Here is a 23,855-nt window from a genome sequence, read left to right on the forward strand (position 1 = left end):
GTGCACGTGCCCACACACATGGGTATACACACTGGATGAGGTTCTCTGTTCCTTTCCTAATATGTCTAACACTTTGTTTTCAATATGACTGAGCATCAATCTCTGCCTTTAAATACTGTCTTTAGCTGGTTTCATGACCTCAAGATCTCATGTGAGTGTAGCTGAGTCTGCCACCTTCTAGAATGACCTTAATAAACTGGCTGGATATTGACCCAGCCCATAAGATAGCCAACCCAGTACATAAAATCGCCTCCCCATCACACCTCCATATGCTTCTTTACACTGAATTTTAAATTCAAATGCAAGATACCGAGCGTTGATATCTGCTCATACCTGCTGCTGAGTATTATGCAAGAAGCGTGACTGAAAAACTCTATAAACACTGACTTGGATATTGTTATGGCACTGGCACAGTACATGGACTGATTCTTCAGTCATGCTCACTACATAATATTCAGAAGCACATAAAGCAAGCTAATCAGTAATCTAGGATTTTCTCATCCAGGCCAGTCTCCAAAGAAGCAGCATGCATAGGACTGTCCTTAGTAAGATTTTTTTGGCATGTGCCACATTTAAAAGGTAAGTGACAAGATTGGCATGCAGCATGTAGGATGGTAAAGTTTAAGAACAGCCCTTTGTTGCTGGTAGAGCTCATTTTATGATAGAATATGGAGTTCAGGAGAAAGTTCACTTCTAAGAAATTAATTTTATTGTGGGGAATTCCACTGTGCCTTAGGAACGTAACTATTGATCCTGATCATCACTCCTATCAAAGTGGTTTTCTACATAACTGCCGATGCTGCAGGATGCCTGAAATTTCAGGTCTGAGATTTTGCATTTCACTCAAATTTTTGTGGAAAGCTGTTATTGAAAACCTGAGCGTGGGTTTGATATCTGTGTGATGGTAGACTGGTGCAACACTGCAGCAGTTGCTTCGCGTCTAGATGTAGCATTAGATAAGGGAATACTATATAGCTTTGAAAATGTGGAAGATGGGAACTTTTCTATCAAATGCAGAAGTGAACCCAACTCTCTTTCCATCATAGCATAGTATCTCTCCCTGTGAAAGGTATTTTTCTACCTTCAGCTCTGATCATGCAGCTTTTATCTTACTGTTTGCCCTGGTGTACATCCTTACAGATAGCAACACACACTGCAAGAAGTACTATGTTCATATCCTTCTTCAGGAACTCTTTGGGGTCCCAGAAGGAGCCCAGTGGTCTTGACTGTGCCGTGAAGACTGTATTAAGATATTCTCATTGAAAAGCAGCACTCTAGACAGGCCACAGACAGCACTTGAGTGGCTCTGTGTTCTGGTCCAGGAGTCAGCATCACCCACACTGGCTAATAATCCACATGAAGTGAAGGGTCTGGAAACTGGACTGTCATGGAAGAAGATGAAGGTTTGAAGTGAACAGTTTCTCCAGCTTCTTTGGCTTCAGATGAAAAGCATCGGTTTTTCTCCAGCCTCTTTGGCTTCAGATGAAAAGCATCGGGTTTAGGAGCATGCCACTGGAACCGTACAATCCTGTGAGAGGAGGCTGTTGGGAGGGTAAGCTATGTTTTATCAGCACAGTTCGCAGCAGGACTCGTCATCGCCTGCTCTGAGGGATCTTACCCTACTTGGCCGGAACGACGCTTGCTTGTGGAGCCACTTCGAACAGCACGAATCTCTTCTCCACGCATCGCAGCACTCGCTGCAGCCATTCCCCAGCGGTTACTGAGCAGGTTTGAGGGGGTTTTGCTCAAGGTTTCCGAGCCTGCCCTCCGCAACGATGTTCGTATTTCTCTGCAGGTGAGGGTTTCTTCGCTCACGAGATGGCACCCCGCCACTCGCCGTCGGTGGGAGTCGCCGGACCGAGGGCGTGCTGCGATAGAAGCGCGGCGCCCTGCCCGGCCCGGCCCGGCCCTGCCCGCCTGCGGCGGCTGAGTGGCTCTCCGCCCGGCGGGCTGCGAGGAGGGGGCAGCCGGGCCCAGCCGCCCCAAGGCCCGCCGCTCCGCCCATGCCCCTCCAAGCCGGGGGCGGGTAAGACGGCGGAGGACGACAGGCTATGCGCCTGCGCAGGAGCCGCGGCGGCGGCGGCGGCCGGGCGCATGCGCGGGGCCGGGGGCGGTGGAGCTGTGTGGAAGGAGGCGGTTGCACCGTGACGGGAAGGGCGGCGCGCTGCGGCGGCGCCCGTTTCCTCCGTCGCGTCGCGTCTCGTCTCGGCGGCAGAGGCGGCCGGGGCCGGGCTCGGGCTCGGGCTCGGGCTCGCCGGTGGCCGCGGCGATGATGGCGTACTTCGTGGAGAGCTTCTGGGTAGGGAAGCGCCGCGGGCCGGCTCCGCCGCGCCGCGGGTGGAACGGGCAGCGCACGGCACGGTGCCGCCGGGGTCCCCTCATGCGGGCGCAGCCTCGGCTCTTACGCCACCCCCGGGACTGGGCCGGGGCCTTGGCGCGGGGGGCGCGGCGGGGGGGTATGGTGGCCGCCGCCCCCCGCGCCCGCCGCGGCTCGCTTCGGCCGGGCCGGGCCGGGCCGTGGGGGAAGAGGGGTGCCGGGCCGGGCCGCCGGCTGGCCTCGGCCGGGCAGCCCGCGGCGGGGCGAGGGGACGGGGGCGGACCGACGCCCCCTGCCCGGCCCTCCACCTCGCGCGGCGCTCGGGGGTCCGTCCGTCGCGGAGAGACGGCCGGGGGAGAGGGACGGCCGGTCGCCGCGGGGGCGCTGGGCCGAGGGACGCGCGGACACGGGCGGGAGAGCCTGCGCTGGGGGGGGGTCTCGCTCTCGCGGGCACCGCGGTGCGTGGAGGTGGCCTGGGCTGCGGTCCGATCTCTCTTCGGCAAGCCTCCCCGACAATGCAGTCGTTGGGGGGAACAGCACCGGCTCTAACAGCTTAACGAGTTGTACCGCGCAAACGCGCAGCGGCGCCTCGGAGCTCCATGCTGTTGTACCGATAACTCGTCTCTGTCTGCATGTCAGAAGGTACGCAGCCTGAACAGCGGCCAGCTGGGGAAACAACAGACCCTCCGGTCTGTTTTAGAAACGCAACTTACCGGTCGTCTCTGCGCAGATATACCTGTTTAGTATAGGGAGTAGCTATTTATGGAGGAAAAATTAAAACGTGGGTTTGGGGTTATTATTGAGCCTCGCATGAGATGAAACTTGTTGCTGGTCTGAAACGTTGAAAGGAAGCGTTCTTCTAGTCATCCGGCTGTTTACAATGTTGCTACTTCTTTGCACGTTTTATTTTTCATGTGTATCTCTACTAACTGATGGGGAAAACATAAAAATGGTTATTTGTTGAGACTGAAACAAAAAAAAAAAAAGGAAAAATATCTTTTAGATGTCTGCTTTTTCTGCATAAGCAACAGTTATGCTTAATGTTCAGGGAAAACTAATTTCACGAATACAATATACTATTCTTGAACATAAAGCATAGTTCAAGCCAGGTTTCATGTTTTGTTTGCAGCATTGTGTTTAATTTTTACTCTTTAAGTTTTGTTTTCAACAGAATATTAAAATTTAATGAAGCAAGGTATTAGATTTGCTCTCTTGGCATACAAATCTGCTTAATTTGAAGCCTCAGTGTGGGAGATCAGTATTAAACTAATGTGAAGGGTTTTTTACCTTTCTTAAAAGTAAGTTTTAAATTAATATAAGAAGTCACCTTTTCATTGGAGAAATTACTATCTCCTAAGGTTGAAGTAAAATAGAAGTTTTTTATTCAGCCATCTTAACTGAAATCAAACACTTTTCTATTTACGTTAAGTACTATGGTATGTGCATTTAACTGTTTGTCTGATCAGTGGTATTTTGTTAATAAGTCAATAATTTTGTTAAATCACTGAAGGCAGTGGACTATTCCCGTACATTCTGTTTCCCTGTCTGTGTCTTCATAAATGCTACCAGCAAATATGAGGTAGTAGACATCTACCCAAACTTCCCATTCTCTCTTTCTGCTCTACAAGGTCTCTGCCTTATATCTCTGTTGGCAAAACTCCTAGTGCGGGTCAGCAATGAGTGCCAGGAGAAGGAGGTTTTCTTCTGGTTTTCTCCTACCTCCAAAAATGACACAAAGTAGGACAGCAAGTGTATTCTTGTTTGTCTTGCAGTGACAACAAAGACATTAGGCAGGGTCTTAAAATTGTAAAACTTGGCCGAAAAACCTTTGTAATACCATGGACAGGGTTTTATTTTCTGAAGAAGTAAAATAAAAAGGAATATGGACTGTTCCTTCTTTGCTGTTGTGGGTGGATATCCTTCAGGATTAACTGTAGTGTCTAAATATTTGATGGATTTTTAAACTCAGAAAGTATTGAGTTTCTATATATCCTTAGAACCAAGGATGAATTATAGGTTTGTGCATTTTGAATCATTAGGCTTCTCCATTTCTACTAACTTTTCAGAATAGGTTATTGTTCAGGTTGTTACTGCAGTGGTTTGGGAGACTTGGGATACAACCTGTATGTGCTTTGAAATGTGGTGAGAAACTTAAGATGGAAACTAGAAAATTACTGTTAAAATGCACTGAATGCATAATGACTGAAAATAATGACGAGAAATCCGAAAGGAGAAAGAAAGGTGGTTTTGTGTAAAAACTTCAGAAGAATTGTCTTCGATCTCTTGCTTTTGCCTTGGCCTTCTAGGGCAAGATGATTTTGTCACCTATGGAATGGGATAATTACACTTGCTAAAGCACTGATGTGAAAATGAATCCAAAACATAATTAATATTTAATTATTTGATGTACGTGCTGTCATCAATTTGGAGCTGAAATTGTGCATTGGAAATGGAAGTCTGGATCTTGAGCTGTAGGATGTTCTCTCTTGATTTGCTAATTTGCTGTAACTGATAGGAGAAGACATCAGAAACTTGAGGGACTTAACTGATTTCTTCAGAAAAGGGAGTGACACATATGTGAATGTGTATTAATTCCTTACACACTATTTAGGCTGCTGTCTTTTAAGAACTTCCTAAAAGTGCTCATGTAAACAAATCAAATCTTAGCTTCTTTGTTGTAGTAGTCTTGAAGCTTATCATGAGACTTTCATCTTGTACTGCTTTTAAGTGTTTGAATAGTTGCATATTTTTGTTTGTTTTTTTGTTAGAGAATGTAAGAAAAATGGATGTTTTATGGGCCTGCCATCTGTTGACTGCCTCTAAGAGGTCACTGAGAGAAAAACAAGACTATTTACAGGATGTGTAAAGTTGAAGTACAGAGACCCGTACTGTCACTTGAAAAATTTTACTATCACTTGAAGAATTGTCGTGGTTTAACCCCAGCCAGCAGCAAAGCACCACAGAGCCACTCAATCACTCCCCTCCCCCTCCCCAGTGGCATGAGGAACGGAATTGGAAAAAAAACTAAAACTTGTGGGTTGAGATAAGAACAGTTTAATAGAACAGAAAAGAAGAAACTAATAATGATAATAACATGACAATAATAATAATAGAATTGGAATACACAAAACAAGTGATGCACAATACAATTGCTCACCACCTGCCAACCAACACCCAGTTAGTCCCCGAGCGGTGATGCCTCCCAGCCCCACTCCCCCCAGTTTATATACTGGACATGACATCACATGGTATGGAATACCCCTCTGGCCAGTTTGGGTCAGCTGCCCTGGCTGTATCCGCTCCCAACTTCTTGTGCCCCTCCAGCTTTCTCACTGGCTGGGCATCAGAAGCTGAAAAATCCTTGACTTTAGACTAAACATTACGTAGCAACAACTGAAAACATCAGTGTGTTATCAACATTCTTCTCATACTGAACCCAAAACACAGCACTGTACCAGCTACTAGGAAGAAAGTTAACTCTATCCTAGCCGAAACCAGGACAAGAATGTAGGGGTCTGCTAATAGAGCGCAGCACTCTAGAGCAGCAGTTTTGAAAGTCAGTAGGATACAGTTACTTTTTTCTGGTATCAAAAATTACAAACCAGTTGTACAGGCTATAAATGGCTTTGATTCTTATGACTGAGTTTTAGGCATTCAAGTCACATGGCCAAACATTCCCAACTCCTAATTAGGATGTTGTCATAAAACATTGTGTGCTTGCTGCTATGTATGTGCTACCTCAAAACAAATGATATAATTTAAAGGGAACACTTTCATAAGTTATTTCCATTATACATAAGCTATGTTTTGTTGCTTTGAGTACACTCATACTGGTACAGTAGAATAAAAAACGTTCGTTATCGTTGACTTACTGTTTTCTTAACACTACTTAGGAAGTGTTGCATAAACTTTGACATTGTATTTAAACTGACTGGTGCAGGTGATGGTTTTGTTAATTGTAAGTCTATTAAACTGTATCAAGTCAACAAAAATAAGCCACTTCTAAGCCAGTCAGTGTTTGTTTATTGTTTTAAATTAATTTGATTAAACTGTTGGAAGTTCCATGTATAGCTGAAACAGGTCTCTGTGTAATGCTGTGCTTGATAACTCTGGAAGTTCTGGCATATAAAAATGTGTGTTTGAATTGGCTTTCACTAATCCCTTTTATTTTATCTTTTTAATTGCTTGCGTTACCTGTAGCTTTTGAGAATGGCTGTGAGGAGGATTCCTTTCTTTTCAAGAGCTTTTGTAACATGTAAAGGCTGGCAGCATCCGGGGTTAATAATCTTAGCTTTCTGAAGAGGCTTGCTCTAGTAAGTGTAAGACATATTGTCTTACACACTTATGCGGTATGAGCGACACTGAGACTTGTCATGCTTCCATCTGGAGTTCCATTCATATGTTTATGCAGTGCTACTCTTCTGCTTGGCATACAGTTAGATGCTCAGTTTCAGGAGAGCTGTTGTGCAGTATTTGGTTAGTCTCCTCCCTCTGCATGTGTGCATCTAGCATGAGTTGGCAACTTTCCATCTTTTTGTTAAAAAGTATTTTTAATTGTCTAGATATAGAGGAAAATATCTGTTCTTCCTCATATGCATAGAGCTTCTCTGGAGCTGATCTTTATTTAATTTATTGAAGCTGGAAGAAGGAAATTGAAATTGCCAGCTTGCTTTTGTGTTCAGACTTCAAGAAGTGAAGAAGATATGTTGCCTGTATGAACATCAGGTGACTGCTTTCTTCCATGTTTCAATGCCCTCAATTTTCTGTAGCTCTTTCAGACACTCAGAAATTGAAATTTACTGATAGCTAGCTTTCAAAAATATGACACCATAATATTAATCACAAGAGTGTTTTCATGCATACAGGGTCCATTAAATCAAATAATTGCCTAGGTGGAAAGGATGAAACAGATGTTACTTATTTGAAACTGCAACAAAGAGTAACAGTTTAAAGAAAATGACAACAATGTTTTCCAGAGCATCTAAAATGAGTTTACATAACCGTGGAGTTAGGAGAATTTCTATTGCTTTATTTCTTTAAAGAGTTCCTCCTTTATGAGTGAATGAAAAGAAGTCAATAGTACAAATGGAGAAACCATAATGAATAGTATGTGTCTTTCTAAGTTTGTAGGTAAAGAAAAGATTGGGTTTGGTAAATATTTGGAACTTTCATTTTAGAATTGCAGGAATGAATACCCAGTCTCTATTGTTCTGTTGCATTAAAGTTTGTGCATTAATGTTGAAATAGGATATCTTTTAAGCTGCATAAACCAAATCTTGTCATTGCTAAACACTTGTACCTAGTTTCAGGAAATACTGAATTTCACCTATACAAGGAAGTTTTGCTCTCCTGCCTCCCATTAATGGATTGTCTACAGTTATTACTTGGCATATTGGCGCAACTCCAGAATTTTCTTAATACAAATTTTTTTTTGCCAAAAAGACTTTGATGCCATTATGACTGATCTGTTTTAGGATTATTGCACGCATAATCTGTTCATCAGGGGTGTGTTTTTTCCGGGTGTGGTTTTTCCATACCCATATCTGACAGAGGAGCATGAGCAGTAACACAAGTGTAAAACTAGCTGTAGGACAGCCTCTCTGTACCTGACCAAAACTAGAGGCAAAGGATACAAATTTATCTATTCTCACCCCGAAAACTGTAGCAATTCTATTTCCCATATTCATTCTTTTCTAGGCTTTTCCTATTTAGCATTTATCTAAGAAGGTGGGGAGATGTTGGTCATATTTCATTGATATTTCATGTTTGCCAATGGCAGTTGTAAGGTTTAACTAGGATTTGGAAACTTAATTTGGAGATTGTTCAGTTTTCATTTTATGACAATTTGAAGTAAATTAGGGACCTAAACTTTTTTATGGTTAAAAAGAAATCTTGTAATTAAGTTGGAGTACCACTTCCGAATGTTGCAGTTTGAATACGTCCACCTGTTTCCTGGAGAATAAGTTGTGGGTTTGGTAGGCTATTTTAAAAAGAGGATTAGGCAGGTTATGACTTAAATAGTTTATAATCAAAAGTACAGTTTTCTGTTCCATTTCTTCTTTGTAATGTGGTGATGTGGTAATGTTTAAAGGGTTGAAGGAATGATTGTGAATGCTTAACCACTGCTAATGCATGTTCTAAAAGCATAGTTTGAAATTATAGTAATTCACTTGTCAAATGTTTCTTTACTTGCTGAACTTAGTTAGTTAGAAGAAGTCAAACTTTGTCTGAAATTCTCTCATCAAGCTTCTGAAGTTTGACCAAAATCTAAATGTGTTTAAGAACTGCATGTGCCTTTTATTGTCTCATATGCTTATTTTTGCTGTGAAAACAGGATTTGCAGCTGTCCTTTTCTTGCTTCTCACACTAGCTAAACAAGTAGTACGTATCGGACCAGTAATGGGAACTTTAGAATCACCTTAATAATTGAGAAACATTTGTTTATAGTGGGTAAAAAGACAGTGCTATAATAGAGAGTATTCACTTTTTACACTAATAGACATAATGTTGAACAGTTTTAGTCTGAAATAGACAGTGCTTGCACTCATACAATTTGATTAGAAACGTAGGGAATAAATACTGCTGCAGATTGCCCAGGAATTTCTGGCTACTTTACCAAATGTAGGTTTTAAATTCAGAATCATCTTTATGTGCCACAAACAAACCTATTCTTACAAATTTTCAAAGTCTATTAAGTAGTTCAGTAAAACAGAGTTCCTGTAATCTGTTTCCTGTTATGCACAAGTCATGGAAATGCTGAATTCTGACTTCACATTTGCTGACAGGGTTACTTTCATTTCCATGTGAAAATCACTGCAGTTAGTTCTTGTTGAAGGGAAATGGAAGGACTGTCTGCCCTCCTTTCCCTGACTTACTTTGTATGCAAAGTTGGTCAGTAATGCCTCATTGTAGGCTTATTTAAGTGAAGTGTTTACTTGTGTTTGAAGTCTTGTTTCCTCTTATGGCTTGCTGTCAGGGGACATCTATACTGTGTACACAAAAGAGCTCTCTTACAGCAGTGTAAAATGGGAAACCTCAACAAGAACACCAGCTTCTGAAGAGGGAGTTTTGTTAGCTCTAGGGAAGAAGGAGAAAATCGCTAATGAACTTCAAAGTCATTAAATGGAGCCTATATGGAGAGGGGACCACTTATGTTTTGCATTCTCGTACACAGTTTTACAGTTGTTTTCTGTTGAGGGATGACAGGATCAGATGGTGTTTTACCTGCAAAATGACATTCAGAATGGTCTTTCAAATTGATCTGGAAGTCTGTTGCATAGAACCTAATGTTGTATGTGACAAGAGAGGTAGCTCTTTCTCCAGGATGCAACTTCTAGAAGAACCTCCATCTGACTTCACTGTCTGTCTGTCATAGCAGTGGTTGGTAATTGCTTCTGAATGGGAGTGGAAGGTCTCATCAGTTCCCTCTGCTATGTGCTGCATTTATTTATTTTTAAGTAGGCCAGTACTGGTCTTTTAGTGATCCCAGCTACTACTGTTGACACCAGGAAGGAGCAAGTAAAAACACTTAATGAAGAAAAATTGGCTAGACACACAATTTCCATATACAGAATTTTATGCAATGTGTGTGAGAAGGGGCAGTGTTGAGGAAAACCAAAACACAAACGAACAGTCTTGACGGCATATGTGCATGTAAGAGAATACATACTTGGTTTTTGTAAATTGAACTTTTCCTCTTAGCCACAGCATACATCTTTGTCTTTATCCTAAATACAGAGCCTTAACTCTGAATTATTTGTGCTACTCTTCATGAACGTAACCACTGAATGAAGGAGTTGTGGATAGGCTATGTAGCTTTTCCTAAGCAGAAAAATATCTGCTCTCTGCACCGAGATACCATACTCATTTTGACATAGGTACACATATGTCTCCAAACACGAGTAGAAGATAACATAATTTCTAGAACTGTCATCAGGTTAATCATCAGAACTCTTGATCATGTGAATTATTGAACAATTTTGAAGTCTAGATGTTTGTGCTTGTAGGTAGAGCCTGATAGTGGTAAGATAGGCTACATTTGACATTATATTCACCAGTGAAAACATCTTAGTTGTGCCAAGCTTAAACCACATAGGCCCTTGAATCTTGGAGCCTGCTTTGGACTTGCTGCTTTGTTTAAACCTTAATATATTTTTCACATAGCCTCTTAGCCTCTGATAACTATTGATAATGTATAAAAGATATGGCTTTCAGGGGACTTTTTTTAATCAAGGAAGGTATCTGTTCTGTTTCTCTGTGCTTTCCGTTATTCAGTATGAAGTCAGGAACAAGAGTAGGACTGGTGAGAAAACTTCATTTAAGTGGAAAAATGAGTTTCTTTGCAGTAACCTTCAGTTACAGTTAGGGAACAAGATGATGTTGGGAATTGGTTGTTCTGGCTCATTCCATTCTCTAAAGGTTTGCAAAGTTACGTTTCTGATAGATTATTAGCCATCAGGAAGGCTGCAGCCACAGGCTGGGTCATGGCTATGCTACCCTTCCTGTATTTCTAAAATGGCAGGAAATTTATGGAGTTCCAGTATAGAAAAGTCCCCATTAAAGCTCCCATTATGAAAAGTTCAGAAGCAGTCTGTGTTCAGCAGATTTTGATCAATGTGTTGGTTTAGCTAAAAGAAACACCTTAAGGCAAAGAACATTTCATAAAGGAGAATTTTATTAGTTTTTCTGGAAGAAATGCCTAACACTTATTTGTAAAAGTTTATCTCCAAATTTGGGTACAGTAACAACTTTGGAGTAGCTAAATAAGAATTTTATTTTGTATTCTAATTGAAAATATCAGTGAGGCCTCAATTATAGAGTTATTCTTGTGTTTTTGTAAGGCAGTGGCATTCAGCATTTATATTGAGTAAATACAGAAAGTTAATAAGCTACCTATTCGTGCACCAGTAGTCAAAATTATTGTGGGCTTCAAACTACAAGGAAAAATTCTTAGATAGGTGTCATGGTTCAAGCCTAGCCGGTAACAAAGCACCATGAAGCCGCTCACTCACTCCTCCCCGACGGCCTTGGTGGGATGAGGAGCAAATAGAAAGAAAAACTCGTGGGTCAAGACAAGGACGGGGAGGGGTCACCCTCCAGTTATGGTCACAGGCAAAAGACAGGCTCAACTTGGGGGAAAAAAACAAAATCAATTTAATTTACTACCAATCAAATCAAAACAAGGATAATGAGAAGTAAAACCTAGCCTTAGAACACTTTCCCCCACTCCTCCCTCCTTCCTGGCTCAACTCCACTCCTGATTTTCTCTACCTCCTCCCCCCGACGGTGCAGGGGGACAGGGAATGGGGGTTGCGGTCAGTTCATCACATGTTGTCTCTGCTGCTCCTTCCTTCTCAGGGTGAGGACTCCTCACTCTTCCCCTGCTCCAGCGTGGGGTCCGTCCCACAGGAGACAGTTCTCCACGAACTTCTCCAGTGTGAGTCCTTCCCACAGGCTGCAGTTCTTCACAAACTGCTCCAGCGTGGGTCCTTTCCACGGGCTGCAGTCCTTCAGGCACAGACTGCTCCAGCGCAGGCTTTCCCATGGAGTCACAGCCATCTTAGTCTGTGACAACCCAGACTGGACAGACCAGGGAGTCGTGTTTAATTCAAAATTCCCTCCGGCTAAATTAAGGTGAAACGACACCAAACAATCAGTTAAAGATTTTATTCATGACAGAAGCAAACTGAACTGGGGAGGTGTGGTAGTAGGTGGCAGGGTTTCTCACAACAGGAATTGGCATAAGACTACTTCTGTAAACCATGTAACCCAGGGTAACCATATACATCAATTCAGGGAATAAGGAGATCCCTCCCATTGAGGTTCAGAGCAGACCCCCTTGCTTTCCAGACTCCTCCTCAGAGAAGGGTCTAGGTGCGGCTGGATCTACTCTTAGTCTCAGACTTGGTCAACGGTTTATGTCTTGAAATGGATGAGGTGTAGGGATTGTGGAAAAGGAAAGAGAGAAGAAGACAGAGAGAGAAAAAGGAAGAGAGAAAGATTTCACCAGTCCTGGGTCCAGCATTGGTTCAGTCAGCCGAGGGGTCCAGTTCCCGGTGCGCTTGCACGCCCAGGGCTTCAGTTTGTGTCCTTTTATCATCCTTGCCCCTCCTTTGGGCAGGCATCCGAACTCGTCAGGCTAATGAGCAGTTTGTGAGCCTTTTGGCTTAGGGGTCATTTGTGGAGTAACTTCTTCTTCCCTGCAGATGTGGCCATTGCTTGATCTTTGTATCAGAACAGCTTATCAGAACAGGGAGCTGCGCACCCTCCAGCACGCCCTCCCCCTCCTGTTGCTGATGTCTGAGCTGATGGGCTTTTCACCTTGGTTCCTTGCTGTGCAGGGTTTGTCTTTAAGCAGAACTTGCCCCACCACAATGTTTGAGACATTAACTCTTTCAGTCTCTCACAGGGACATCCCCCTGCTCCGGCGTGGGGTCCTCCCCGGGCTGCAGGTGGACATCTGCTCCCCCGCTCCCCTCCACGGGCTGGGGGGGGGGAACAGCCTGCCGTCTCACCACGGGCTGCAGGGGCATCCCCTCCTCCCCTGCTCCTCCTCCCCTCCTTCCTCACTGACCTCGCTGTCTGCAGAGGGGTTTCTCTCACATCCCACTCCCCTCCTCCGCTGCAGGTTCCCCTTCTTAAATCTGTTCTCCCAGAGGCGCTAGCACCGTCGCTGATGGCCTTGGCCTTGGCCAGAGGTGGGTTCGACTTGAAGCCATGGAAGCTTCTAGCAGCTTCTCACAGGAGCCACCCCTGTAGCTCCTCTCCTGTTACCAAAACCCCGCCACACAAACCCAAAACAATAGGAGTGAAAGGGGGGTGAAACTGTTTAGACTGGTACTTGAAAGAGTAAGACAACATTTTAAAAAAACAGATTACATTTCCTACTAATTGGTGTTCTTATTCTTTTATTTTTCAAACTTATAAAAGCCTTGCTCTGTAGATAGTCCTTTTAGAGTTTGCTTGTATTTTCAGGTACTCAATTTAGTTCTGCTTGTACTTTTTACAGACCTTTCTGTAATTGCACTTACGCTAAACTGATAGGCAATTTGATGAAATCTTTCAGGTTACAACTTACTGCAACCTTAGGAACTGTGAGTTTATAGGTGTTCTTTCTTTTTGTTTGGTTTTATTCTCCCCAATGCTTGGAAGAAGTAAAGCAAATAATCCTGGTTAGTAATCTGAATCAAATTGGCTTTAATCGTCTGTTATTTGTAAATTTATGTGTCTGTGTGTGGTGGCCTTTAAGGCAACTTGCTATATTATTGACTGATGTATTATCTAGTGCAGTTAACACTTCACAGAGGTGGGCCTACTACTGTAGCTGCTGCAGAGTTCTTCCATCCACCTGTGGCTCCTTCCACTTACTTAAGCTGGTAGATCCCTGCCTGCCTTCTCCACCTTGCTCTCACCTCTTCTGCTGAGCAATGCAGCTGTTTGTGTCCTCATAGTGATCTGGATCACTGATCTTTATTTTTCAGCTGTATCATTTCCCTGATCAGGTGTGCCTCATGGCTGCACAAACAAATTTTTCCAGGACAGAAAGGACAGAAATATTTGGAGGGGTGTATGACCAAATCCTCAGGCTCCTCTCACTGGAGATGTAGGACTGCTGTTGCAGAAAGTCCAGGATTTTAAGAAGGATGTTAAGGTCCTTGAATGCATCCGGGGCAGGGCAACAAAGCTGGTGAAGGGGCTGGAAGGCATGTCCTGTGAGGATCAGCTAAGGACTCTGGGTTTGTCTAGTTTGGAGAAAAGGAGGCTGAGGGGCGATCTCATTGCTCTCTACAGCTTCCTGAGGAGGGGAATGGGAGAGGGGGGTGCTGACCTCTTCTCCCTGGGATCCTGTGATGGGACATGTGGGAATGGTTCAAAGCTGCACGAGGGGAGGTTCAGACTGGACATTAGGAAGCATTTCTTTACCAAGAGGGTGGTCAAACACTGGAACAGGCTTCCTGGAGCGGTGGTCGATGCCCCAGGCCTGTCAGTGTTTAAGAGGTATTTGGGCAATGCCCTTAATAACATGCTTTAACTTCTGGTCAGCCCTGAAGTGGTCAGGAGTTGGACTAGATGATCATTGTAGGTCCCTTCCAACTGAAATATTCCATTCCATTCCATCCCATTCTTCTTTCTCTTCCACTCTGAACATGCATGCAGTTTTCCTGAGGGCATGTTTCTTCATCTTTTGTAGCAGCATCATTATGGATCTGAAGCTTTTGGAAGGGAGGAGGGGAATGGATAGTTTGACAGGAAAACTTCTATAGTAGCAGTGCTATTATGCCATGCCTTGCCTTCCTTTCGTTTCTATTGTTGCTTTCTCCTGTCCGGAAGAAGTTCACCATAGTGCCAGAGTTGATAAGCTGGCTGAGTTTATTAATCAGTGTTTAGGGCAGTGTCTCAGTTTTAATGGTGAGGTATGCCTTACTGACTGGAAAATGTTCTAAGTTTTAAAACTAAATTTAAGCATAGACAAAGGGAAGCTACCTGTGAAAAGGAAGAGATCAGTGATTTATTTTTTTTTTAACCAATTTTACAGAAAAACAGAGGAAGATACATGAAGTGTGAAGAATTGGGGAAGCGGGATATCCAGTGATCCCAAAATGTGAATTTTAGTTCATGGAAAATAATGAAAGATATGAGAATGGAGAGTACAGTATTAAGTATGTGTTCAGTAAGATGGGAAGTGAAAGAATACAAGACCTGTGGAAATCTAGAAAAGAAGTGGCTTTGAATATAGCCTAGAAATATGTAATAGAAGAGTTGTCATTAGAAGGGTAGTAGTAGCTGCTGAGGTAATTTTGGTTTGGTTTACATATAGGGGATTGAAGGGAACTAACAGCAATTGGTAAAAAAACAAGCATTAGAAATCACATTAGATCATTCACTTTGTGGAACTTGATCATTTATTAAAACGTATAGGTTCTATACTTTGGTCTGTATGTGCTTTAGTGTGTTTGTTTCATAATTCTACTTTATTTTTATTAATCTTTAGGGGGAAAGGAACAATGGCTTTGATGTCCTCTATCACAACATGAAACATGGACATTTGTCAACAAAAGACTTAGCAGACTTTATAAGAGAAAGGTAAGTATTCATCCTTGGTAATCGTCGCTCTTTAATGTACTGTTTGTGGTTTTTATTTAAGTTTATCATTATGTTTAATAGTAACATGCAAAATATGTAGAAATCAATGAGCATTTAAAAATATCTCTTTTATCCTACAAGAATATCTATGTTTATTCCATTCACTTAGAACTGAAAAGTGACTCTTAAGCTTCAATTAATAAAAAGTTTCTAATTTGTCACATTTCAATTAAAAAACAAGAGTAAAAAGCTAGAGGTGTCACATTAGGTGTCCAGCAGTTTATTTAAATTAATCCCAATTTTTCATCATGTTTGGAAGAAAAGCAATAATTTAAAGTAGCAAAAATTATCAGTCTTACAAAGCTTTTGACCACAGATGTAGAATTAGGGTATTAGCAAATGCTAGTATGATCTTAAAAAAACTATACTTTCATGTTAAGATGTTGAGAAACTAGGTTTGTTAAAGAAAAGGGAGTGATATGTAGGGACAAGAAAATAATATGCGGAAAATAACACAGGTTCTTCTCTATGGGATGGAAGGGACAGAACTGAAATCTGCAGATATGACAACTTCCAAAACAGATGACCTAGTGCTATTTGTATTTATTCTTTGTGAAAGAAGACTGCTGCTGCTACACTAAACATAAGAATTTCCATTTTGGATAAAATTAATTGTATGTCTGCTTCAGAATTTTGTCTTAATTCAGTTGCTGGCACCAGATGACGCATGGAAAAAACTTGCAAGAGACTGATTGAGGACCTGTTTCAGTGAAGGTTTCTTGCAGTAAAAGCTATCCAAAAAAACGGCTTTTCTTTTCTGGAATTTTTCATCAAAATTTCAGTTTTGGCCTTAAATAGATCTCAACAGAGAATTTCTTTTCAATTTCCACAAAATGTAACCGCCACAAATGTAGCAGGTATTCAGTTGCGCTGACATTCGCATAGTTTCAAAGTAAATTGGAGAAAATGACAAAAATCTTTCCACTAAGTAGAAATGGGTGAGTTACAGAGTCCACATGTGATGGGCAGTCTCCTGTTGGAAGGACTACACAACCCAAGGAATCTTGTGTTTCAAGAATCACTGATTCCAGAGAACACATTATGAAGCCAGACAGGGTTCCAGTGAAATCCTGCATTGGATTGAGTGGAAGAATATCATGCTGTTCATGTTTAGTATGAAATGCTTAAGGCTTTACAGGCTTGTATTTTTAATATTGACTGTTATAAATGTTTGCCTTGTGTTATCTTTGTGAGTGCCTGGATCTTTCCTTTGAAATCTGCTTTAATTTTTGGAATCACTTAGTTTTTATAGCAGTAAGTCATAGACCTAAGCTGTACATCACCTGGACATATTTAATTTTAGTAGTTTTACATCTGTTGCATTTTGATTAACCTCCGTATTTAGAAGGTGAGAAGCTCTCTCACTCACTCTGCTTCTTATCTCCTTTATGTTGTATTCTTTGGACATGCTCCATTTTATTCATACTGGTCCTAAGGTGAAAGGGCTTATGTAAATAGGTAAAAATAACTTGATGCTGTATCTTGCTTGCATTCTTTGCTTTGTTATATTGTCTTAAATAAAACTTGACAGTTCATTTTACACAAAATTCCTAGTAAAAAACCTGTGGTGTTCTAGGTTTTTTTCACCCTATAAGCTCCCCCAAATTAAATTTTAAATGAGATGTTCCTTTGCAATCAATAAATAAAATACTTGGACCTTTCTCCACATATTAAAAATGTTTCAGCTGAAGTTTCTGCTGATTAATTCTAGTGATTTCTCAAGAAGGAGACAATTTTCTGTTCCCAGTTAAACAAGTCTAAGTAACATGTAAGAGTAAATGTAGGAATACATGAGGATCCATGTGGGCACATTATCCTCAATGAGAGATCAAGAAATGTCTTTTCTGTTCTGTTGCGTGGATCAGGATGTGCCAAAGAGATATGCAGCCATTTTACAGCATTTTTGGTTAAACATGAAAAAATTAAGTTCTCATTAACACACTAAGATCCGCTAGAATCTTAGTGCTACATTTTAATTTATTTGGCAAGGCTTCAATATAGTTCCTTAAGAGCAACTTGCCCTGGTATTGGAAAACACCTATCAGTGATGCAGACTAGCAGCAGTAAGTTCAGTCCTTTCCAGTGACCTTCTCCCATCAGGATATTAAACCTTGTATCCTATCTGTTCCATTGCGTTTTCTTCAGCCCTGCTTTACTGATGCATCTCAGTATGCCAGGCTGCCATTAAAAAAAGCAGTTGAATGCCAAATAGGTATTTCTTTTCAAGTGAGGGCGCATCACTGATCAATCTCAGTCTAAGCTAACAGTAATTTGTGGCATATAGTTTGTAGTTTCAAAGCAATAGATGGACTTTAAATATTTGGTGTCCTCTCTTTAGTAAAATGTTTATGAGTGTCTATGTCTAGGCAGTGAAGCCCTTCACTACCATTGTGAAATTACTGTGGGATGTCAGTCAATTTCCCAGGAAGTAAATATGGTTCAGTAGCACACGTCTATTCACATGGGTCAAACTCTTGATCTCTAAAGAAATTGGATTGGGCAGTACTTCAACAGTATTTTACAACAGTCCAGTTGTCTTGACCATGGTCTGTTTTGCATCTTTGTTTATTGCAAAGAAATGAAGAGATGCTGCACACAATCATCTGTTCCCCTCCTTCCTCCAGAGTATAGTCTGAATATTATTTTGCAGCACTGTTTTCTGCTAGAAATATGTAAGCGGATGAACAACATTTATTAGGTGTTGCACTTTCTCCGCTGCGACAATCTAGGGAAAACAACACGTCGCCAGGGACTCGCCCTGGGGAGAAAACAGACCAACACAGATACTGTGGATCAAATGATTTCTCCGTTTATTAACTGCGCAACACTCAGTTATATATGTTTCTAGTATCTACTCACGCATAAGCCATTTTTGATTGGTTAACATGTGCCGTTCATGCACTTAACAATAGTCTAATTGGATAAAGTCCTCTAATCACGCGAATAGTTTCCTCCACCTGCATGCTGTCTTGCACTCTGTCTTCAGTCACATCGCCCTCCTGTTATCAGTCACGTACGCCCGACCTTGTTTTACTTTTTGTGCATTCTTCAGCAAGCTCATAATAATTGTGCCTTTGTGCAGTTAGTAAACTTACAACAACAGTTGTGCCTTGTGCAGTTTCCTTCATCCTCCCACAATTTCTCCCACAAATTCTCCCACAATTAGGAGCCTCCTAGATCTAGTGTTTTATGCCCTGACTTTTATGTACCTGATTTTTTCCTGTGAAAACTAAACTTACATACATTTGAACTTTCTTCACATCTGTCCTTTCATTCCTTTTGAACATATTGGCCTTTTTTTTTCAGAAGTGGAAACACAGAAGAGCAAAAACTGAAAACTGCTGGATAGGTAGAGGAAACAGATCTGAGTTGGTGATAATACTTTCAACAAGTTAGAGTACTTAACCTTCCTATGTACTGTTTGACAGTAGTCACCTGGTCAGTCTGGATTGCTGGAGACTCCAGAGTAGCCAGATAATTTGCTTTTTTTATGGAGTGATCTCAAAGAGAAAGGAAAGATGGTTGAGTGTATTTGGATGTACAGACTGCTTAGGGCACAAAGGACATGTCTGTATGAAGCCAGCCTCTGTTACTTGGGCTGTTCAGAATAGTGTTTTGGTTGTGTGCAGCCTAACTGGGAAGAGTCTGTTGTTCCCTTTTCTCCAGCCTTAGAAATAGTAGTAAGGAAAGAAAAATTGTATAGGATGTGGGAAAGTGTTTTTTTAATTATAGTCAGCTTAAGGATTTTTTGAAGATTTTTCTTTCAAAACTTCTGTAAGAACCTTCTGAAATTGCAAAGTTGTTTCCTCTGAAAAAAACCAAAAATGTTTGAAATGTGTTCATTTGTAATAGTGTAATATTTCTATACTGTATCTGCTGTTCCAGCTGGATATTCCTAGAAGGAGCAGAAGGTTTCCTCCTTGGCTGTGTTCAGTTAGTCAATACCAACTAAATTTTCAACAGTGTTGTTTCACTTTTTCATTTTTGTTTTTTGAGTATTTGTTAATGGTCAAGTACTAAAAGAACTGAGAGACAGTTGGATCTGTGGTTCAGAAATACATAATCTAAAAGAATGAATTTTGTGGCAGACAATCTGCTCAATGTTGGTAAATCTTGGGTGGGGCAGAGCTATCTGTCTGCTGAAAGATAGGTATCTTTGTTCTGTTCTTGACAAAGCATGTAGAAATTTTGTTTTTAAAGAAGTGAAAATATAAGAAGGTTCAGCTGCCCCACAGGGTTTTTTTCTTTGAATACTCGGAAGGTTTTGTGGATGAACTGTCTTTGTGTTTGGGTGTATTTAACACCTAAACTGTTTACATGTAAGAAACCACTGTGCTCAGATAGGAACTGAATAGGTATTGTGTTGGCTTTTCTCCAGAAGTCTTTGAAATGTTTTTCTGCACCACTTGCCTGTAAGTGTCATGAAAAGAATCTCCTTGATAAGAAGAAACTGGCAATGCATATATTCCCATTTAACTTTTAAATGTTTAACAGATCCCAAGCAAAGACAGATTTTCAAATGGGTGAAAATTAATTTACTGAGGCGTTCATAGTGTGTTACCTGTACATCAGAGTGCCCTGGAAAGTCAGTTGATAGGATAAATGTAGATATGCCCAACTGGTCAGCAACAGCATCTTTCAGTTGTTAGTGTTTGTAACTGTTGTATGTTGACATTGTGTGGTAAATTGTAGAACTCCACGTTTGTGGAGATTGCTCAGGTAAGAAAAGAGGTGTGGATTTTGGTCAGAAATCTTGTGTTAAAAAAAAAAAAAAGATAAAAAAAGGCACTGAGCTCTCAAAGCTAGAAAACTTAGATAGAAGCTATTGCTAATCAAAATATATTGTTCATCATGGTAATTAAAAAACATTAGTGTCTCTTCTGGGTGTCTGTGCATATATGCTTGTTGCTGTGCAGTGAGCAAGAATTCCAAACCTTGGAAACTTTAACTTTTTCTTATCATCAAATATATGTACATATGTGGAAGGAGGATAAAATGAATAGACTTTTTTTATGGTGAATAACTTCACAGTTGTTTGTACATGAGATTTAAAATGGAATTGAGTTACTGTATTTTACAGTTTAATCCCCTTCTCCAAATTGATTGTCCAACTGACTGGAAGTTCAGTAGGTTTAAAGACATGCCTCTGTTTCAGGTGACTACTGCTACTTTGTTTCATATTTTCATAATAAAATTATTTTTGCTTGGAAAGCGTTGCTGTAAAGGAGAAATAAAAACCTCAGCCTCAGCAATAAGTGGTTATAGTCATGGTATAACTTGAGAGAGGGGTGAATTCTTCATGTCCCTTTTTTCTCTCTTTTGCCCCTGACTAAAGGAATTAAACAACGGGAAAGAAATTGCTTCAAGCTTTTGCATTTTCAAGAAAAGGCAATTACAGTATTTACTCAAATCTAGGATGCTTCTAAATCTAAGGTGACACTACATATTGCATATTGATCTAGAGTGGAAGATTAAAATAGCATGTACCTTTACCTTAGTAATAGGAGGGTGAGGAAGATTGATGGGGGAAGGACTTGCAGGGAGCCACTGCTGTGATATGTTGTGTGTGACTGCTATGCCGTTGCAATTGCCCCAACAGAGGCTCTAAGGAGGCAATCTGTGCTGACCCTTGGATTTTGAATCTCCAAAAGACTAGTAAAATTGTGGGTTTGAGTGCAGGAAAATATAATGAAACTTGATGTGAGGAAGAGGTTTTCCAAAATAAATCAGAATGTATTGAGACAACCTTCTTTAAAAATGAGTATAAACAGTAGAACACAATACTTTTCATTGCTGTTATTTTATTATTTTCCAAACTCAAATATTACTATGCAAAGAACTTAAACAAAAAACCAACACCCCCCCCCCACAAAAAAGTTAGACAAGGCCCCGTTTTATTCAATGTGATTGCTCAGTAAGTATTCAGTTTGTTTATTTTAATGTTTTCGTTACAAATATATTTGATTTTGTTGCTCTGTAAATCTCTGGTGTTTAGACAGTGTTAGGTGGATGATTTTTACATCACTTTGTTCTGACTGTTACTAAAGAATGTTAAAGTCAGAGGGGAACAGCAGAGAGTATAGGAAGAAAGGAATCATCTTTTTAAAGTCTTGAGTCCCTAGGTTTTATTTGTTTCTGTTCCCTGCAACACTGTCAGAGGGTTCTCAGATTTATTTTTTTTTTAAATATACTTCTGTGACTTTGCATATAGTTTTTGAGGGGTCATTAAAATGGAGTCATTTCCAGCTGAAGTACAAAGTCCTCTGTTTTGCACCTTTAGAATGCATATTCATCTGTCTTCAAATATCTTTAAAATTTCGATTATGCTTTTGATGGCTTTCTTTGACAGGGCAACAATAGAGGAGGCATATTCAAGGTCAATGACAAAACTAGCCAAATCAGCGAGCAATTACACACAACTTGGGTAAGTAAGTGTACATAAGCGAGAAATAAATAACTGCATACATGTTAAGAATCAAGTTTGATTCTGAATATTTTATTGATGATGTTGAAGGTAGCATAACTTTGCCACCTTTAAAGATGATTGTTAGTTCTTCAGTAACCATGCAAAATATCATGCAGCTAGGAGAAAAACAAAGACACTACAGTTCTTTATTCACAGTTTAAAAAAAAAAAAAAAAATCAAAGCCCAAACACGGAGGAACTGTCTGTTGCTCTGTGTTTAAGGTTGGGTTCTTTTCAGACATAATAAAGAACATGACTTTTTGTTCTCTGCTCCCAAGCCTATGGTAATTATTCTGAAGAAAGAACATATGGTCCGCAAATGTGGCAGTAAATTTATTTATTTCTATTATTTCTGCTTTCTGGAGTATTATTTCTGTCCTCAGAGATGTTAAGAATGAGACTTTTCAATAGATTTATTCCATAGTTTAATGAAAGTTTTATACAAGGGGTATGTTTTTAAAAACTGGAATGATTAATGGATGTTTTTTTCATTAGAAAGATTATGCCAATGAGAACTCAGACTTCTTAGATGAAGCTAGATTTTTTTTATTTGTACTAATCACAGCTAGAAATATGGGGAGCTTTTGTCAGTGGATAATTTGATACCAGTTGTTGCTGCTCTTCAAAGGTTCTGTATGTGCATGTTAGTTTAAACATCAGTGCTTTAAAGGCTATGTATAGTATTGGTTTTTCAGCAGCATTAACCAGGAAACTGAGGTAGGACTGTATCTTTAGAATAGCTGGAGAAGTCCATTCAGTACAGAAATCTCAATCTGAGGAATGACCCATCCCCCACCTTCCTTTGCCATACAGTTAATCTCTTAATCAGTAAATCCCTTTAAGTGGCAGACCATCTTTGCCAATATTTTTATCCTGCATCTTGTGGCTGTAATGATGCGAGACAACTACAAACTTAACTAACCAAGTAATTTCTGATTTGTTTGCACTATTCAAGTATACATGTAAAAATACTTTAACATGTTAAATTATTTTGAGCTGCTCTCGCATCGTCTTTAGGAATACCACTTGGCATTATTGTGTGCTGATGACAGAGAAGATTAAGTGAACTTTGCTGTGTTTTACTCATTAGACTTAATACAGGTAAAACATGGAAAAATTAGTAGATAGCATTCCAAGTACATTTGAAACATATTTTAAGAATTTGTAGCAGTTGTTGGGGTTTTTGTTTGTTTCAGTTTTAGGAACAGAAATTAACTTCTGTAAACTTATCAAATATACTTTAGCAGTATTAAAAAAAAAAACCAAAACCATAGCCAACTAAAAGGAGAACATCCAGATGGACAGTAAATATTATTTTCCTCAATCTAGGACATTTGCACCAGTTTGGGATGTTTTCAAAACCTCAACAGAAAAACTAGCAAGCTGTCACTTGGATCTTGTGCGGAGATTACAAGAGCTAATAAAAGAAGTTCACAAGTATGGAGATGAACAAATCAAAGCTTATAAAAAGGTTATCAATTTTTTTCTTATGCATGTCCAATGACTTGTTAACATTAAAATTAAGATTGTGGTTTTTTGACAACCTTGTGATGTTTGGCAGACTAAAGAAGACGTTTCAGGAACATTGGAAGCAGTGCAAAATATTCAAAGTATCACTCAGGCCTTACAGAAATCAAAGGAAAACTACAATGCAAAGTGTGTTGAACAAGAACGTTTGAAAAAGGAAGGAGCAACACAGAGAGAAGTTGATAAGGTAGTTCTGTGACATCTTTCTTTAATTCATTGTGTTGTCAATCAGTAACACGTTCACCTTGTATTAGTAAGGGAAATGCTCAGAAAGGGCTAAAAGCAGTTAAAAGTAGTAGTTGTGGCTATTTCATAATGTGCATATTTTGAATGCCTAGTTATGTTTTGTTTACACTTACTTCCTTATGTGTTCTAACTGCACTGCAGTTCTAATTCTTTATTT

The 23,855-nt window shown here is 40.4% G+C and overlaps 1 protein-coding gene across 8 annotated transcripts in view; it reads left to right on the plus strand.

Moving 5' to 3' along the window:
• Positions 1 to 2,079: 2,079 nt before the first annotated feature.
• FCHO2 (FCH and mu domain containing endocytic adaptor 2) overlaps positions 2,080 to 23,855 on the plus strand; it is a 95,300-nt gene continuing 73,524 nt past the window's right edge. For 3 of the 8 annotated variants that reach the window (XM_030003790.2, XM_030003791.2, XM_041120703.1), the window contains exons 1-5: positions 2,084 to 2,299; positions 15,309 to 15,400; positions 21,810 to 21,884; positions 23,255 to 23,396; positions 23,487 to 23,639. In XM_030003790.2, the coding sequence (XP_029859650.1) occupies positions 2,270 to 2,299; positions 15,309 to 15,400; positions 21,810 to 21,884; positions 23,255 to 23,396; positions 23,487 to 23,639 (492 nt within the window). In that variant the 5' untranslated portion in view covers positions 2,084 to 2,269. Of the gene's footprint in view, positions 2,300 to 7,018; positions 7,043 to 15,308; positions 15,401 to 21,809; positions 21,885 to 23,254; positions 23,397 to 23,486; positions 23,640 to 23,855 lie in introns of those variants that run through there. The other 5 variants (XM_030003795.2, XM_041120705.1, XM_030003793.2 and 2 more) reach the window with 3 other exon arrangements.

Source organism: Aquila chrysaetos, chromosome Z (assembly GCF_900496995.4).
Source record: "Aquila chrysaetos chrysaetos chromosome Z, bAquChr1.4, whole genome shotgun sequence".
In the NCBI taxonomy this organism is placed as follows: domain Eukaryota; kingdom Metazoa; phylum Chordata; class Aves; order Accipitriformes; family Accipitridae; genus Aquila; species Aquila chrysaetos.